Below are 18,514 nucleotides of genomic sequence, written 5' to 3'. Positions count from 1 at the left end.
TCTATGAGGTACACTTACAGTAGTATTTTTATAAAATTTAGCAAGTATTAAAACATTTCACAATTTGTAAATTTGGGTTTGATGAACTTGATTTTTATGCAGGCTTTCATGTAGTTCTTTTCACATTGACTTGTATACATTGGAATTAAACTTTAGTATTTACAAAATGAAATGCAGGGCCCCAAATCACAAATAGTTATTTTAGTGGTCATTTTCACAATACTCAGACTTATCTAGTTTTCACAGTGTGTGTCATCAAAGTGCACACAGTTTGTTCCTTTCTTTTCTAGATATCTCTGTATCACTGGTACTTTAGAATAAAATTATTATTTAAGACAGAAATGTTGAAAAATATCATTTCAATGCAAAAACTAAGTCATACATTTCTGTATTAGTTTTTGAGGCAGATGTTTAATATAAAACAATTGTTCTTTTATTTCCAATTTTACAATATTTTAATACATGGATATTTTAAAACACTGAAATAACAAGTCCTATAACCAAATGATGTTAACTTGTTTAGAACTGTTTACATATGGGCTTTTCTTGTGATCTCAATCCTCTAATCTTAATATCATTCAATAGTCCAAATTTAATATTGACAGGTCAAACTAATTTGCTATCAGGAGCATTTTGTAAAATATTTGTGAATTTAAACTTGAAATACCTAAACTAGCATAGTAAATGTATATCCTGTAAATTATACTTTTGTAGCATTGTACAGGGTGAGTAATATGTCTGGGCATGTCCCCCCCTGAAAAAAAAGACAATGTACAGAAAGGAATTTATGCATTTTGCCATGTTTTATATTGACTCAGACTAACAAAAGGTTTGGCTATTAATCCAAAATGTATGTATGTTGCGCCTTCTTTACATGATAGGGGATGATATGTTTAAATGTATATGACATCCCCTGTAGCATATTAATAAAACTTTCAAGAATTTTTATTTTGAAGTATCAATTGTTTCATACATCCCCTTGCCACAATTGTTGCTAAAATACAAAAAAATCAAATTGTTAACGAGTTTTAAATAATGGGTTCCCCGACTTTTTGTGCATGATGTAGTACTATAATGCTTTGAATAAGTTGAACAGTGTGTCTTAACATTAATCTTCAAATACACAGTAACTTCAATGGGCTGACAATGTGTGTAGCATAGAATCCATCATATATGAGATGTTCAGACTATACAGTTCATATTTCTATAGTAATGTTCATTATAAGCTTTCATTTTTTTTAGGTTAACCATTGTAGTAATTTTGTACTATTTCTTTAGTTAGTTATTCTATCTGATATAATAGTTTTGCAATTATTTACTTTGTAAGTGTAAAAATTTAAGTTGAATGAGTATTTACTGTTCTAACATTTTGGTTATGCTTTGTTCATAAAACAAATTAGCTTCAATTGTCCTTATATTCTACTTCTGTATTTTTACTAATCTTACAGGCAACTTGCACATCATTGAGGATTATAAAATGGTGATAAAATGGGATTTAATTTTTTTTGGGGAGTACTGTTACTTTTGTGAATATTTACATGCATTTTATGGTGACTATACATTACAAAAGAAACATTTTTAACAGAATTCATGTTTAAAGTGTTTGTAAAGAGAATAAAAAGGTTTGATTTGATAAGCTACCTAATGTTTTTACTTCATTATGATTCCACAACTGGATGGGAAGAAGGAAACCTCTTATATTCTCTATTTAATAAGATTTGTTACCACTGTGCTTAATGGCCAAACATTTAATGTTACTTATAATTTAAGTGTCATGTTTAATAATGAAAAATAACATGAAAACATGGAAAATATTAAGAGGTGCAGATATCTTAGGTTTCATGTTATCTGTCATACTTGTACTGCTTTTAGTATTTTGTTGCCATTGTTGAATTAACATTTACTGACATCTACAATTAGCCTTTGATGCATAATTATGTTCATATAGTTTGCTACTAATATAATAACCTATTAACTTTTTTACAGAATTTAAATTTTGATGTTTGTAAAATCTACACGTATTTTCTTAAGGTATTTAAATGTGAATCAAATAAATGGCATACATTCTGGGAGGAATTATGCTAGCATTACATATTATTTTAGTTGTAGGAATGTGTCTATATAGTATCATTACATGAAACATCAGTAAATATTTATTATATAAATTCACTTAGCAATAACTTTCAAGTTTCCCACATGCATTGTGAGCAGTCATAGGATATAAATCAACAGTCCCATGATATTAGATAAATGTACGAGATTTTGGTGTTGATTGGTTTGTGATGTACAGACCTTTGTGTTCCCTTGACATGTTTTAATAACAGAAATTGGAAGGGGGAGAAGAAATGTATTATATCTATAATTTGCCATTTTTTAAGTGGTTTGAGAATCCCCAAAAAATTATTTCACTCTTGAGAAGAGTATGTAACCAACCTTTTTTTGCCACAAGATATCTCATACATTAAAATTGTAAATATGCTTTCAGATAAAACAATTGTAGTGTCTAAGATATTATTACTAATATTATTAATACTTAGTGTCATGGGAAAAAAGGGAATCAAATTAGGATACCTGGACCATCCAGAATGAAATACAAGTTTTACCCTGATGAAACTTTGTAGAATGAACAACTGCTTGTTGTGGAGAATGACGTTATAAAAGTATTCCGCCTTTTATCTTCAGGTGAGTGTGTGTGTTATCAGTCTTTTATAGTTTCCTGGTGGATTGTGGAGAGTGTGTTATGATTGGTTGGATCATCACTGTTTCTGATTGAAGGAGAGATTTCCTGTAGATTCAACCAATGGGAGCCACAGGTTACTTACCTCTAATCAAGAATCTCTGTTTATTGAACGCTGGTAAGTTTTCATGGCCGTGGGGCCAAATAATGAAGGTGTCATCGACATAATGTCTGTAGAAACTTGGTTTTATAGGTGTGGATGAAAGGGCTCTTTCTTCAAAGTTTTCTATGAAAATGTCTTCTAGGATTGGAGGGAGTGGTGATCCCATGGCTGGACCATCTGTTTGTTCATAGAATCCCTCATTGTATTGGAAATAGGTTGATTGTAGGCAAATGTTTGGCCCCATGATCATGAAAACTTACCAGCCTTCTTAGAACATCTCAATTCATAAGACAAAAGAATCTACTTTATTATGGAAATAGAAGAATAAAACAGTCTATTGTTTCTTGACATACTCATCAGCAAACAAACAAGACTAATAACCACAATTGTATACAGAAAACCCACCCACATGGACAGATATCTACACTTCCAGTCCTATCATCCAACCTTGATAAAACGTGGTATGATCCAGTGCTTAAACAAGAGAGCAGAATACATTTGCGATAAGACATCCATTGAAGCAGAATGCCAAAAGATCATAGAGAGTTTTAAACAGAATGGTTACACCTCCTCCTTCATCAAAAACTCCTTGAAGAAGACCACAACAGAAAGAAAAGATCAGAAAGTCACCATCACTACCACCATTTATCTACCATACCTATAACATTTCAGTGAAAAACTCAAATGCATAACTAAAAAATTCAACACAGAAGTCTGGTGGAAATCCTACAATACCTTAAGGTTCATTGTGGTAAAAACAACCGGTGTCTTACCAAAGAGAATCTCAAAAACATTATCTATGAAATTCTGTGTTCCTGCTACGCTACATGCATTGGAGAAATGGGAAGAAAACTCATGACAAGAATAAAAGAACATAATGATAGTACAAGAGCATGCCACATCAACTGGACACAGAATAAACTGGGAGAAAACTATAATTATTGACACAGACAAATTCTGGAAGACAAGAAAAACTAAAGAATGATTTTATATTAACACTATTAAATCTTCATTAAACAGATTCTGGATTAGAGGTGAGTAACCTGTGGCTGCCATTGGTTGAATTTACAGGAAATCTTCAATCAGAAACAGTGATAATCCAACCAATCATAACATGCTTTCCACAATCCACCAGGACAATATAAAAGACCGATAACACCTACACACACACACACACACACACACACACACACACACACACACTGACCTGAAGACGAAAGGCAGAAGACTTTTGAAACGTCATCCTCTACACTTGTATCTCCACAACAGGCAGTTACCATCCATTCTGCAAAGTTTCATCATGAATACTTTGCCTAAACAATCTATCAAAGAAGTTGTACCCAGATATGATAAGCAAAATGCAACATCTTGTAACAGGTGAGAACCCATGAAAACAAAGCCCAATGTCAAAAGTAGACCACATTTTTCAAACAGTAACACTCATTGTAATCATAAAGGATCTCTCTCTATAAATAATATTAACAGAGTATTGGCTCAACTGTTGTATCCCTCAAGCTGCTTGAGAATGAAATGGATATTCATGACATTTCATGCAAAAACATACTGGGCAAGTTGCCAGATGCAGCACCTGTAAATTTTTGTATGATAAAACTCTTGAAATGAGTACTGGGAAACTGTTATCTTCATATACTAGATAGATTGTAGAAAAAATGAGGAGTAATGTGCTTTACATCTTTTGGAAGTGGAAACTACACTGTAAGGCTATTGTCAATATGCAGAGTTGGCAAATAAAGCATGGCCAGATGTAGCAACATGAAATGTAACAACATGGTGAGGCTACAAAACCATTTTAATATAGTGTACTCAATCCTATATATTTATTTTTTTGTACAGTTTATTAAAAATACTTATCACTTATTTCCACAGTTGTTTTAAAGTATAAAGTGTTTCATTTAAAAACACAAATATCTGTACTGCAATAGTTATTTGAAATATGTGAGAAATAACTAGTGTCATTTTTGAATTGTAAATATTTATTTATGTAGTGAAGCATCAAAAAGTATCAACTAAAGAGGGAGTGGTCATTCGTGGGTCCCCAGGGACCTGTTGCAAAATCAGTGCCACAACTCTTGACAGAATTACCAAGAACCTTTTCATAGAATTAAGCACTGTGAACACAAGATGTCAGAAGTATTTGCATCTAATACCTCAGCATGGCCAATTGAACATGATGCATACAAGTTAGGAGAAGTTATAGGTATGTACGTTTAATGGTATTCTGGTTTACATTTCACGTGGGCTGTAAATGTATTGTGACAAATTCTTTTCTGATGAAAATATTAAATTGTTAGAAGTATAATACCAACAAAACAATTTCTTAGTGAATCCATAACCCAATTTTAATTGCTTCTAAGTAATAGAATTTCAAATAGTGCAAATACATGTAAAAATTTAGCTCAAAACATTAACAATATATTTCAGCTGAACTAGATGAAAATAAAATGTTAAACTGTGGAGATTCTTTCTTCAGGACTGATATGCAAAAATTACAAGTGTACATGTAAACACAAATGGCTCTGCAAATGCATTGCAGTATTAGCTGCAATATAATACAGTTGTAGCTTTATTTTTTGTCATTCCATTTCAGTGATGTCAAGAACAATTCCTCTAGCATGAGTGGCCATCTTCAAACATGAAGAACAGCTGACTGTTTCCCAGTACTTCTCACAGGCAATAGTCTAAACTTAAGAACAGCAAAGGTCGTGTTGATTCATCCAAACCATCCCATCTACTAAATTAAACTTTTTAAAACTCAGATATCCATTATCATTCAAATATTTTTAAGAGTTCTTTAATTCACTTAATTTGTCACATCTGAAGGCATATAATTCCATAGGCCAACCATTCCTTTAGAGAAATAACTCTGTCTTAGCTGAAGATTTCTTCTTCACTTACAGAATTTATATTTGGGTCCCCTAGTTCTTCAATCTCGCCAGTAAATTTGTAATGGCGTTGCTATTGGCCAACATTTTATTGGTATCACTAGGAAGAGTCATAAATACCACTTATATTGCATTTTAGATTAAAGCCAGTATCACAAAATCCAAACTGCAAATAAATCATCCAACATGTATGTATCATAAAAAATGCAGACTGCTCATGTTAGTAAAGTGTAACTTGAAAGTTCAAGCCTTTTAAATAATTTCTATTTTCATCTGTAGTATTATCTTCATGGAGAGTCAGAAATAAATCTTCAAAGTGTAGTGTGCTCATGACTTTTTACTTGACATGAAAGATAAAAAGTAAATTAGCACATAAACTCCAAAGACAAACATCAAAAACTTCTCTAATTGAACATCTTCTGAAAGGCCATTTTCGTAATTAACAACCAAATTATAGGCAACAAAACATACAACTGTAGATCTCCAATCAAAGTCACAAAATAAAGTTTAGTAAGTGACAATATCTATCTATTGTGGAACAATGTATTGAGTAGAGTATACTTAAGTGTTCAAATTGAACATAGTTCAATTTACCAAGGACTTCTTGCTTGATTAAAATTGCTTGTGTGTGGCCAAGATAATGATGACATTACTAATTGATAGTATCATTAGTGGAAACTTATCAGTGAGACAGCACTCATCAATTTAAAACATCAACTTTGGAAATGTTTTTGTATTTCACCGTGTATATACTTAATTTGTTTTTTTAAACTTACTGCAATGTTAATCATGTAGAATGTGTTCTAGTTACTTAATTATCCATTATTTTTATTTAGAATAAAACTGGAAAGAAGCTTAAAACTTTTTTTATGTGGATCTGGGGAGGTACTACCTGGAAGAGAAAATATATATGTAAAAACGACTGGTTTGGGTTGAGAAAAGTTTTTACATAGAGGAGCAAACAATGTTTCAACCTTCTTCGGTCATCGTCAGGTTATTTTCTCAACGCAAACCAGCTGTTTTCACATATATTTTTCTCTATAAGTGGGTTTTCTTGTCATCACTAACTACCTGGAAGGTTTGTAGTATTAGTATATTGTTCACTGTTTGACCTTTACTGTATTAGCGTTCAGTTTTCTGCATATAGAAGGACTGATTCTAATAGAACAACATTTTAATCAGTTACAAGTGTTCCATTTGACATGTTTTATTGGACTTCTTAGTACATATACCTGTGAAAATCAATACACATTTAAGTGCTATCTTTGCACAATGTATTAAGTGAATATCAAAAAGGAAATGTCTTCCTTTGAATAATTTTAACATTATACAAAGTTTCCATCTGTAGTATGTTAAAGTTTTAATACTTGTGACCAAGATCATGCTAGACTATTCTTGTTTCATTTTTATTGCAGCCCTCTTGATTTGTTCATCATGGATTTCAAATCAAATTTAAATCAAATAAAGGTAACATTTCAGATCTAACTCATGTTTTTGATAATGCCTTCCAAGCTTTCATTAGTGAAAATCATAATTAAGGTTTAGTTTGCTTCTTCAATGAAGACATTAGGTTAGCATTTTGTAAAGAAATAGTCTAAAGACTGAAGAAAATACTTGTCTTTTTTTATACATTAGATAAATGTTTAGAAATGCCTCCTTACCATTTGGTATGTTTTAAGATTTCTGACATTTAATGGGCAGTTTTAACTACTAGAGGATAGAAAACATTTATAAATCTTCAAATATTTCAATTACTTTTTTATACTTTCCATTTTTAATTAAAAACTGTCCATTTTTAATTTATTTCATTTAGAAATTTAACTTAAATCTGTTGTTGGAATAGCTAACTTACAGTAAGGAGTAACTTAAACTCATTGTGATTGATTGGATTAAGTTTGGTTATTAGTGTAAGGTCTTTCATGAGTATTATCAACTAGAATGTGTTATGTCTACCTGCTTTATGAAAAGTGAATGATTTTGTGGTCATTCACCACTTCATGGTAGTAAAATCTAGTAATTTGTTAAAGTTCAGATTTGTGAAATTTTCTTTCTAATCTGCTGATATTCATTTGCTTGTAAATATCTACCAAGAAAATTTATTTTAAATAAATGCTTAAACTATTACACTGTAATTAAAACCCAATTTGTCTTAAGAAAGAACTTTACATTTATCTCAAAGAAGGTGAAAGGTGATCCAAATTTTATTTGTCATAAGACATTATTTGACCTATATCATTTTTAAACACTACATTCTTAATCTAGTCCATTAAGGACTTTAAAGAATTAGAAGAGCATTGCAGTTGCACAGTATTTTTCTTATCCACTGCCAATGACATGTTTTGCTAACGACAGAGCTCTTCAGGTAGGTTGGGATACAACAAACACAGCAGGGGTTGGAACATAATTTATATAAGCTATTTGTTACAACTACATTTGTTTTGACATGTACACCTTTTACAAGTGAGTAAATGTTGTTTATAATTTTATTTGCAATAAAAGATCAGTATTAGGTCTGTTACATTTTTAACCTTTAAACTGTGGACATCATCAATTGATGCTGCTTCCTACAATATTATTGCTGTTTAAAGGTTAAATACTATATTCTTAAACTAGTCTCATAGAGAATTTCAAGAATTAGAAGAGTGTATAATAAAAATTCCTGAAGGACTAAACTAGAATGTAGTGTCTAGTGACTAATAAAATTGTAATCATTCTTTGCTGGCTTGTTAAAGGCATGCACAACATAACAAAAGTTAAATCAAGTTTAATTAATTATAATAAAAAATAAATAAATGAATAATAGGTGTTAAAAACAAAAGGATATAATATTATGTTATTTATCCTTACCCTAATTCTGACTAATAAAACTGATAATAATTAAACTTCATCATCTTAATTTAGTTCGTGTTATAACACTTTGTTTTACATAAAATTGAGGATATAAGCAGTGTCTCAGTCACTACTACGTCCATTTTATGCTAGCTGACTTTATGAGCCTTTGTATTTAACAAAAGGTCTTATGGATACTGGATATGACTTGTATATACTGTGCAAGATTGACATATGACTACATTTTTTTTCAGCCATATGTTTATAGAATTATATCTTATTAAAGTCAGTTCTTATATTTTATGTCTTGGGTATATTTTCAGTTCATCTTTCATTCAGCTTTGTTTTTTGTACTGTTTTTGGCATCACATTGATTGTTTATTATCTATTATTAAAGATTTGCATCTCAAAAAAATTACCTTGTATAGGTATAGGAGCAACAGCAATTGTTCATAAGGCTATCTGCATACCTCGTACTGAAGAATGTGCCATAAAGCGAATTAACCTTGAGAAATGGAATACCAGTATGGATGAACTGGTGGTAAATATATTTACTTATTACTTATGTAGCAAACATTTTAAATCTGTCAGTTTCAACACAACTATGTATTGTGTGAATAATATTTACATCAAATGTGTCAGTTTCAACACAACTATGTATTGTGTGAATAATATTTACATCAAATGTGTCAGTTTCAACACAACTATGTATTGTGTGAATAACATTCACACTAAATGTGTCACAGTTTCATCAAATTTATGTATTGTGTGGATGACATTTATATCAGATTTTGTTTTCCTGATTGTGTGAAACATTGATGTTGATAAATGTAAATTATTACTCTTAAAATATTTGAGCATAATGAAAATCTGTGTGTTTGTTAAAAAGGTTTCAGTACAAAAATACTTGAGTTTACTCTTTAAAGTAAGGACTCATGGTAGAATTCTGTACTTTACTTATAAATTATAAGCATTAAAAGGATTTTATTATGAAATAATTTATTATTATCTTGTAACAGTAGTAACAAGAAACTGGAAAAATACTTCATGAAGCCTAGAGAATAATGCCTTCAGATATTATCAGACCTTTACATTGTGAATGTCAACATTGTAATACATAGTTTTAAACCACCTAATTCTCAAATGACATTTTTGTAAATGAGAGCACAACAACTTAAGGGGATTTACCTGTAACACTAGCTATTCACATACTGCAACTATTTCTCTCTTGTTAAAATCTCCCTTGTGCATGTCCAAATGCAAGCACGCACACACACGTATGAACAAATGTGAAAACTTGAGGTGAAAATGAATTATTAACCTGCCTTTATTAGAAAAGAAACATCTGGTCTATTTCACATTATACAGTTGTACTACTGTTTATACCTACTTATAACTGTACTGTATAAAAAAGAATATATTTCTGCTTTCTCTATGTTTATTGTAACAATTTGGTATTAGCTTGAAAAACTGACTAAGCCAAATGCATAAACAATACGTGTTTATGATTATGGACAAGAAAGTAGTGTATGAGATAAGGACTTTATTTTGTTCATGTAATCATTTGATGTTAACTTTCAGTTTTGTCTGTTAGAAGTGTTTATAATCAGTTACTTTTCTTCTACATGATAAGTATCGAAATAGATTGCTTTTGTACAGATATTACTATAAAAACTGATATACAATTAAAGATTGAATTCCATATATTAATTGCATGATAATGCTGAATACACAATGTACTGAAGATTAATACATAGTATATGAAAGGGTAAAACATACCTATTAGAGTATTCAGTTTTCAGTTACAACTAGGTATCCACTCCTTCAGTGTGATGTACTGCTGTGTGCTTGTAATTGATATCATCATTTTCTATAACTTAAAAACTGTCAGATAAGTAATGATTGTTGGTCATTACATATGTTAATAAACCCCAACTTTAGCTACTTATGATAAATTGTACTGTGCAAGGCTCACTTACAGCAACTGAAGTTTTCTTCTCTGATATTTTCAGTGTGATTTGAGATATTTGTATAATGAAGCATTTGATTTACTTATTTGGAGATATCTATGTAGTTACAAAAGTATAGAATATTTTATTTAGAAAAAATGTCAACCAAACATCAAATCTGCAAATTTCATCCACATTTTGCAAATTTAGTTATGGCTTCTGATATTTAAAGCCTGTATTTAACCTGTGAAAATATATTTAAGTAATACTCTAAGGTTTTTTTTCTTCACTGTGTCTGTCATCAGTCTGGTAGAATAGTGTTTCTGACTTAATGTATATCCAGAAACAAAGGATGAGGCTATGTTCCAAATTTATTACTTATAATAACAAAAGTTACATGCACTAAAAAAAAAGTTTGATTTTGGAAAAATTACCAAAACCTGATAATTCATATCGCTAAGCTCTGAAAAGTGTTTTCCACAATGGCATTATAAATATTGCACTAGTAACTGAATTTCCTTACAATGGTAACAATGGTTTACTTTAGTAACATCTAAAGCAAATAATATGAATCTCTCAGTAGATATCATGACAGAATGGTTAAAGTACATTAAATTTCATTTTCATTTTGAGGTGTTAAATTAATACCACATATTCTCTAAATGTTTTACAGTTTTAATAATGTTTTCAGTATGAGGTGGTACTTATCCAAATCTGACATAAGTGTAAGTTGAGACTTCTGTCAACTTCTCATTATGTACTTAAAATTAAACTTTATTTCTTGTATTTTATATTAAGCACATACATAATGTGTATATCAGTAATTACTTATTGAAATAAGAAAGTCAAAACTTGAATAACACTGTCCCAAATATAGTTCATACTAATATAATTATAGTGACTTTACAAAGTAGGTCTAAATGTTTTTTTTAATTTCAAGTAACTCTGTTAATGGCTTGAATTTCTTATTTCAATACTTTCTATATCATTAAAACATTCTGTATTACTATAGCTAGCTAGGTTACACACGCACGTGCACGCATGTCTGTACGTATACGCGTACACATTCGCACACGTGTATAGTACGTTATACTTGTATTAGGTACATTACCTTGTGCATTTTAAAGCATAAATGTAGATGATGTTACACCTTTAACCTCAAATGCAGTTGCCATAGATAGATAACAAGGGTAGTAAATATTTTAGATACTCTAAGTATATTTATATGTAACTATCGTTTTTCTGTACATAACATCGTTTTAGAAGGAATTATAAACTGGAAGTAATACTTCTATAAATATGGATGCTTGTTTTACTTTCAGAAAGAGATTCAAGCAATGAGTGCATGCCATCATGAAAATGTAGTGAGATATTACACTTCGTTTGTTGTAAAGGAAGAACTGTGGTTGGTGATGAAACTCTTAGCTGGAGGTATGTGTTTTAATTCAAAGAACACTTGTAAAAACCAAATCCATCAGTATCTTCTTCTAGTGTGGCCTTGTATTAGACAATAATAAAATGTTAAAAATGAAAATAATTGGCAAATAGTTATTAGTGAAGTGCTGACACACACACACACACACACACACACACACACACACATACACTGAAGATGATTGAAATAAACAATAATTTTAGGTCATGTCTGCGTTTAACACCTTTAACTTGGATACAGCTCTAACTCTTGTATTAGTTTTTGTTATACTCCTGTAGTTACTGTAGAGTGAGGCATGAACTAATAAAATAAATTTCTTTAGAATAACAGAGGCAAATGTTGTTGTTTTGTTGTTTCTTTTTTCTTTAGGAAGTGGCATTTGTTGTTTCTTTGAAATGCCAAGATAAATAACCACCATTATCATCTGTTGCTTACATTTTTTTTCTACTTCATGAATTACCTTTTATCACTTCAGTGTGTGTGTGTGTGTGTGTACTTTTTTCTTCTGTTGTCCTTCATTACTTTTGGCACCTGCACATACACACAATTCACAATATAGAAATATAATGGGTTGCTTAATTGTAGAAATATTTTACTCTTTAATAGAGTGAATAATAATTTGTTATTTTATTATAGAAAATGTCAGTTGATCCTTTAATCTTCAATAATTTCTTACATTTTAAACTCTTTCCAACAAATTTTCAGTAATTGAAAAATGCCAAAGATGAATAAAAATGTTATGGTTTTGTTATTTGATGTTTAACAATTGAAAGTATTATCCCGTGTGAATCATATTGCATGCAATGTCATAAGAAAACAATAACATATGCTATAAACAAGTAATTATAGCATTTAAATATTTGGCCTTTTTAAAAATCATATATCTACAACTATTTATATCTTTCCAGAATAGGTTGTTGCTGAGTTAAAGACTGTGTGCAAGATTTTCAGTTTACTTTGTGTATTAATGCTTACCTTTTCACATGTGCCTTTATGTTGGTTTGTGCAAATTATTCTGTTTGAGAACAAAATGTTAAAATAATTTAATTGATTTTTTTATTAATTTACTTACTACAAATTTGATAATTATGTTCATAGTTACATTTATATATGTACAAAATTTATTATTGTAATAAAGGCCTTTCAGTGTCTGGCTCTTCTGTTTATATTTTTCAATGGTAAAAAAAAAATTGTTATTACTTTTTAAATAATATGGTATTATTAAGAAAAAAATGTGATTTATTTTGAGCTAAAAATCACTTTTAAAGCATATGTGGATATGTAACATTAAATTTAAGACCTTACATTTTTTAATAAAAATATTTTGCTCACTTTTATTGGTAAAAAACAGTAAAACATCTGAGTAGAACATTGTTTTTGTCATTAGATAATCCCAAATAGAATTTTTAGTCTATCTTGAATCTTGAAAGAATTCAGAAATTTAAAAAAAATTGTTGTATTGGTTACATTTAATGTTCAAGTAATTATCACAAGCTTCTGTAATTAATTTAGCTAATATCCTATAACTAAGATAAAAGTACAAAACCTTATAGTCTAAGTACATTTAAAAGGTAAATCCTTCTTCATCAGGATCAGTTATTCCTGATAAGGAAAAGTCCATCTTTTAACTGATTTTTTTTTAACTTGCATGTTTTTTGTAATATCCTGAGCTGGTCCAACTGGGAGTATGCAATGTCTTAAAACAAAAACGTCTAAAGATGAGAATGCGTTAATCCTTTATAGGTAATATTTCATCACCATTTTAAAGGAAACTTACATTTTAAAAAAAAGTGACATATTTATTAGGGAAGATATACTTCACCTAATCTTTAGTTGGATAAATTTTTAAGTTAACAAATCTTCTTTTTTATATTTAATTAATCTATATACAGTACCAAAATGTGTCAGATATATAAAAGTTAAATGCCAGAACTACCAGGAAAGTTGAAAAGTGAATAGCTCATTTTTAAATTAAATCCCCAATTATTTTTTAAGGTTCATTATTGGATATAATCAAACACAAAATGAAGACTGATGATTGTAAGCATGGTGTGTTTGATGAAGCTACAATAGCAACTGTTTTAAAAGAGGTTTTGAAAGGTTTGGAATATTTTCACAACAATGGGCAGATTCACAGGTGAGTGAATAATGTGTTATTATATTATTATGTCAGTGTTGTATTTTAGTTGTAAACTGTATAAAAGGTAGAAGTAACACCAGATTAATGAGGAATCCAGAGTGTAACTTGAAAATTGTTTTGGCAACTAATGTTTTTAGATTGAGCATTATTGTGCCTAACACAACAAATATTTCCTCTCTTCTTTTAAAACTGCTTCTGACAGCAAAAAGAAGCAAATCCATAATTTTCCTTTTTCTACCTCCCATGTGTCAATAAGTATAAATATGTTATGATGTCAGTGCTGGCCACAAAGCTCATGCTATGTCTTTCTATTTATGAGGATGATCTAACTGTTTTCAAAAGAATTAGCTTAAGAGTATTAATGAGAAAATTACTTTAACATCCCAGTTTACTTATAGAGCAGAAGTGAAGAAGATTAATAAATCAATCTTAATACTAAGCTTTGCTATATGAAAATAGGAATGAATGAATCAAGATGCAATAAATACAAAAAATAACATAATCACCAAAAATAAGTTTGCAAGTTTTGTGATGAAAATTATGACAACCTTTTAACCTGTGTTGAAAGTGTTTGTTGTTCATTTGTACTGAATATGTTCTTGAGTAAAATGGATTCAGTGACATAATTGCTATGTTCACTGTATTGTTTTTTTTAATGGATACTTCCAGTGTTTGTTCAGTTTTGGTAAGGTTATGAATAAAGCTGTTGCAAGAATCAATACTTTTCTTCACACCTTTCATGTATTTCCGAGTTTGTATTCAAGTCCTTGCAGTGAACACCTTTTGAAGTACAGTTATCTACAAAATAAGCTACTTGCTTTACATCCATGATTGAAAAACTAATACACAGTCTTGTGGACTTAACACAAGTTTAAGTAAAAAGGGAGGAAGGGAGGGAATATGTGCAAGGTGGATACATTAATGAACAACAGACCCAACATCTGTATTGATATACTGTTTACAGAATATACATGAAAAGATAACTTTCCAGGTGATTTTCTGAACTTTTACCTTTTATGTAATGTGACTTTAAACTGTTTTGTGTGTCTGAATCAAAGCTGTTATTAGAATAAGTTAGTGTCGGACAGTAAACAAGTGAATATGAATGTTGTGTCTTTTTAGTATCATTTTAATGTTATAATAATTTTCTTGTATTTGAAGCAGCTAAATATAGAAGCAATCACCTTAGTCCAAATCCAGTTGTTTATTGTACTTCTTAGGGAAAAAAGTTTGTCTGGAGTCCTGTGACTGTTTGTAAAATTTTGTAGCTAATAACACAGAGCTAGAAAGAGAAGTGGATCATAGTTCACAAAGTGCTTACTGTTTAGTGGAGACTATTAACTGTACTAAGAAAATCCAAAGTACTTATTTGTCTTAACAGAATGAGAACAATTTTCTGGATATTCAAAATTATTAAAATGCAAGTAAGCATTGAAAAAAAGAAAAAGACAACTGAGAAAGAAAGAAAGTAATAAAAAAAAAATGAATAAGAAAAAAACCTGGCTTTGCTTTTTGTCTGAAATTTTCTTTCTTTCCTGTCAATAGTAAAAGTCTGTACTGCAGTTACTTTATAATATTTCAGCCCAAACAAAATTATAATTACATTTGTACTATTACTTGGGTTTGAACATTTTAAAATTTATAAATCAATTTAATAATAATGTGTAGAAGAATATCTTATTGATTGTAACAGACTTATAGAATCTGATTTTACAGTTTTAGCTACAGGTATGAATATGTACTTAATTTCTAAACAGTGCACTGTTAGTATCCAAAATATTTCTGTTTAATGATTTAGATTGGTATTGCAGCAGTAATTTATATGTAATGTCTCAGAAGAATAATAAGCATTGTTCCTAAAAAATGTAACATTTTGCTTTCAGAGATATCAAAGCTGGAAATATATTATTAGGTAGTGATGGGTCTGTTCAAATAGCTGGTAAGTTTATGACCCATTTTATTTTTTAAACATACATAGGTATAATATTTCAATAATTGTAGATGTATATGTCAAATTAAAAGAAATCCTAGTACTTGCAAAAGGTGAACCTGACAATCTGTTTAACTTAATTAGATAGATTTATTACATGGTAAACATGTTGTTGTTTTGTTTGTATGTTATTTTTGTTTTTATTTTTGTTGCTCTTTTCAGTGAATTTTGGGTGGCATCTTGCACTTCTACATGTTCTGTTAAATTATGCCTCAGTATGGTTAAGTTTTCTTTTGCACCCTGTTCCATGCTTTCATGATAAAACCAACTTCAAAATGATGACCAAGTTAAACCAAATTACATTTCTCTATAAATAAAGAAAATTTTGGGTCAAATGTAACATTTCTGTGTGATCTAGTTAAAGGTGATTTTAATTTTCAATTTCTCAAGACACTGAAAAAGGTAAGATATTAAGAAAATAATTATGAAGCTTATTTCTTACTATGTAAAAATGAATAAAACCTAATTATTAACACTGGAACCTTGATCTTACCACTACTGTTTTAGTTTGATGGGGCTTGATTTTTTATTTTCTAATAAGTAGTTAGTATTTATATCATTTCAGTTGTTTTCTGACCATATTTTGCTCTGTGCCATGCAGTTCACACCTGATTCTGTGTCAAATTTTCTGATTTAAAAAAAATCAAATAAATAAAACTTTCTGCTGTATAACATTTTTAATTAAGCTTAATTTGGTAATGTAGTTATAAATTTTATTCAACTTCTCAAATATGTGTTAAAGTTTGTTTTTTCTTGCCAAACCTTTGTTATTTTTATTATTTTTTACACATTAACCCTTTTGCAATGGGCTTGGTATAATATACATATGTTCATCTACACATTTTCACACATTAAGTATTTACATTAACTTTTGATACAGCATGTGTATCTTTACAAAATTTGGCAGATTTTTAGTAAAGATTACAAATTTTTTTGTACATAAAAGAATCTTATTTTTTAATTAAATATTGGTACTAAAGAGATGTGTTTGTGAAAATATTGAGTATTTTATGACTATTCTTAGTGTGATGTGAATTCATGTTGTGATTACAAAAATTCATCCCAAAAATCTCAAATATTATTTGCATTACCTCTAAAACCTTTCAAAACGTTTGTGTTTAGTAAGACTTTATATTTTGTTATTTTCTGTACCTTAACTATGTGGGGTCTGTCACTTGACCAACCTTGTAATCATCATAATAAAATTAGGAAATAAATAGAAATTATGCTTTTTTTATACTAGAATTACTACATATTGTAACATGAAAATACAAATGTCTAAGTAGCTCAAGTTTCATAACACTAGTCATGCCAAGCTAACATTACATAAGTTGCATTGACACAATGCATGTGCACTTATGTTACATATCCAGTAATATAAAACTGGCAGTTAGTCTTCCTTGTCTTGAGTATGGTTCAGTGGACTAGTATTTTGTAATATAGAGTCGCATATCAATTTTTATACATTAAATGTATTATACATTTTAAAATATAGAACAATAAATAAAGAAGTAAAGCAAATAATTATCTCTTCTAGCTACAACCTTTGAATTCGGTTGTTGTTGAGCATAGGTTGGTCTTTTAAAATTTTGCATATTGATGATATTAAAAAAAATTAGGTTTTACATATACAGTTAAATAAATAAAAAATAATCATAAATAACTATACTAATACCATAGAATTCCACTATAATTTATTAAGTTTAGTATTTAGGTTTAAAAAAAATATGAAAATTTGAGCAGACTAAAAACACAACTTACCTTCTTGAAATCTTAGTTTGAAAGAATATGGAAGCTCTTTTAACAGAGTAAAATGCTAAGACAACCACTATGAGTCATTTTGTCAATTAGTTATTCACATGTCATATATTGAAGTAAGTGTGTATAAGGGACCATATCTAAAAGTGGAAAAATGTGAACAGGGCTGCTATGTTTGATTTAGTACATAAGACATATCTTAGCAAAATAAAAAGATATTAGGTTCTTATTTTATATTCCAGCTTGTCAGTATTGGTAATTTGAGTTACTAATTTGTACAAAATTATAGACCTGGTATTTTAACATCATAAACGTCTAATTTTAAACAGCACTGCATTCAACATATCACATGACTCACTAAAATCTATATTTAGGTATGTTCTTTTAATATTTACTTTTAAAGTAAGAAATTAACTCGTATATAATATTAAAATTTGAATTATAATCTACAATTTGATTCTACACTTATTGACATAAGTTCATAAAATAGTAGGTCAATAAAATTTTGAATGCAAGTCGACACATATGATAACATGACCTTTGATCCATGATCCATCATAAAGGGTTAATAAGCTAAAGGAGAACTTAGAGAAACATTTCCTTCTACCATATATTTGCTTTCTTTGGCACCTCTGTTTAGTTGCTTCAACTTCATTAGTTTTTATTTATT

The 18,514-nt window shown here is 29.5% G+C and overlaps 1 protein-coding gene across 1 annotated transcript in view; it reads left to right on the top strand.

Moving 5' to 3' along the window:
* The first annotated feature begins 4,186 nt into the window (after positions 1–4,186).
* LOC143228508 (serine/threonine-protein kinase OSR1-like) overlaps positions 4,187–18,514 on the top strand; it is a 69,274-nt gene continuing 54,946 nt past the window's right edge. The window contains 7 exon segments of the mRNA XM_076459757.1: positions 4,187–4,217; positions 4,847–4,975; positions 4,978–5,058; positions 9,001–9,113; positions 11,844–11,952; positions 13,952–14,093; positions 15,980–16,035. Of these exon segments, the coding sequence (XP_076315872.1) occupies positions 4,187–4,217; positions 4,847–4,975; positions 4,978–5,058; positions 9,001–9,113; positions 11,844–11,952; positions 13,952–14,093; positions 15,980–16,035 (661 nt within the window).

This window comes from Tachypleus tridentatus, chromosome 10, assembly GCF_004210375.1.
Source record: "Tachypleus tridentatus isolate NWPU-2018 chromosome 10, ASM421037v1, whole genome shotgun sequence".
Taxonomy (NCBI): domain Eukaryota; kingdom Metazoa; phylum Arthropoda; class Merostomata; order Xiphosura; family Limulidae; genus Tachypleus; species Tachypleus tridentatus.
This window is presented reverse-complemented; position numbering and strand designations above follow the sequence as displayed.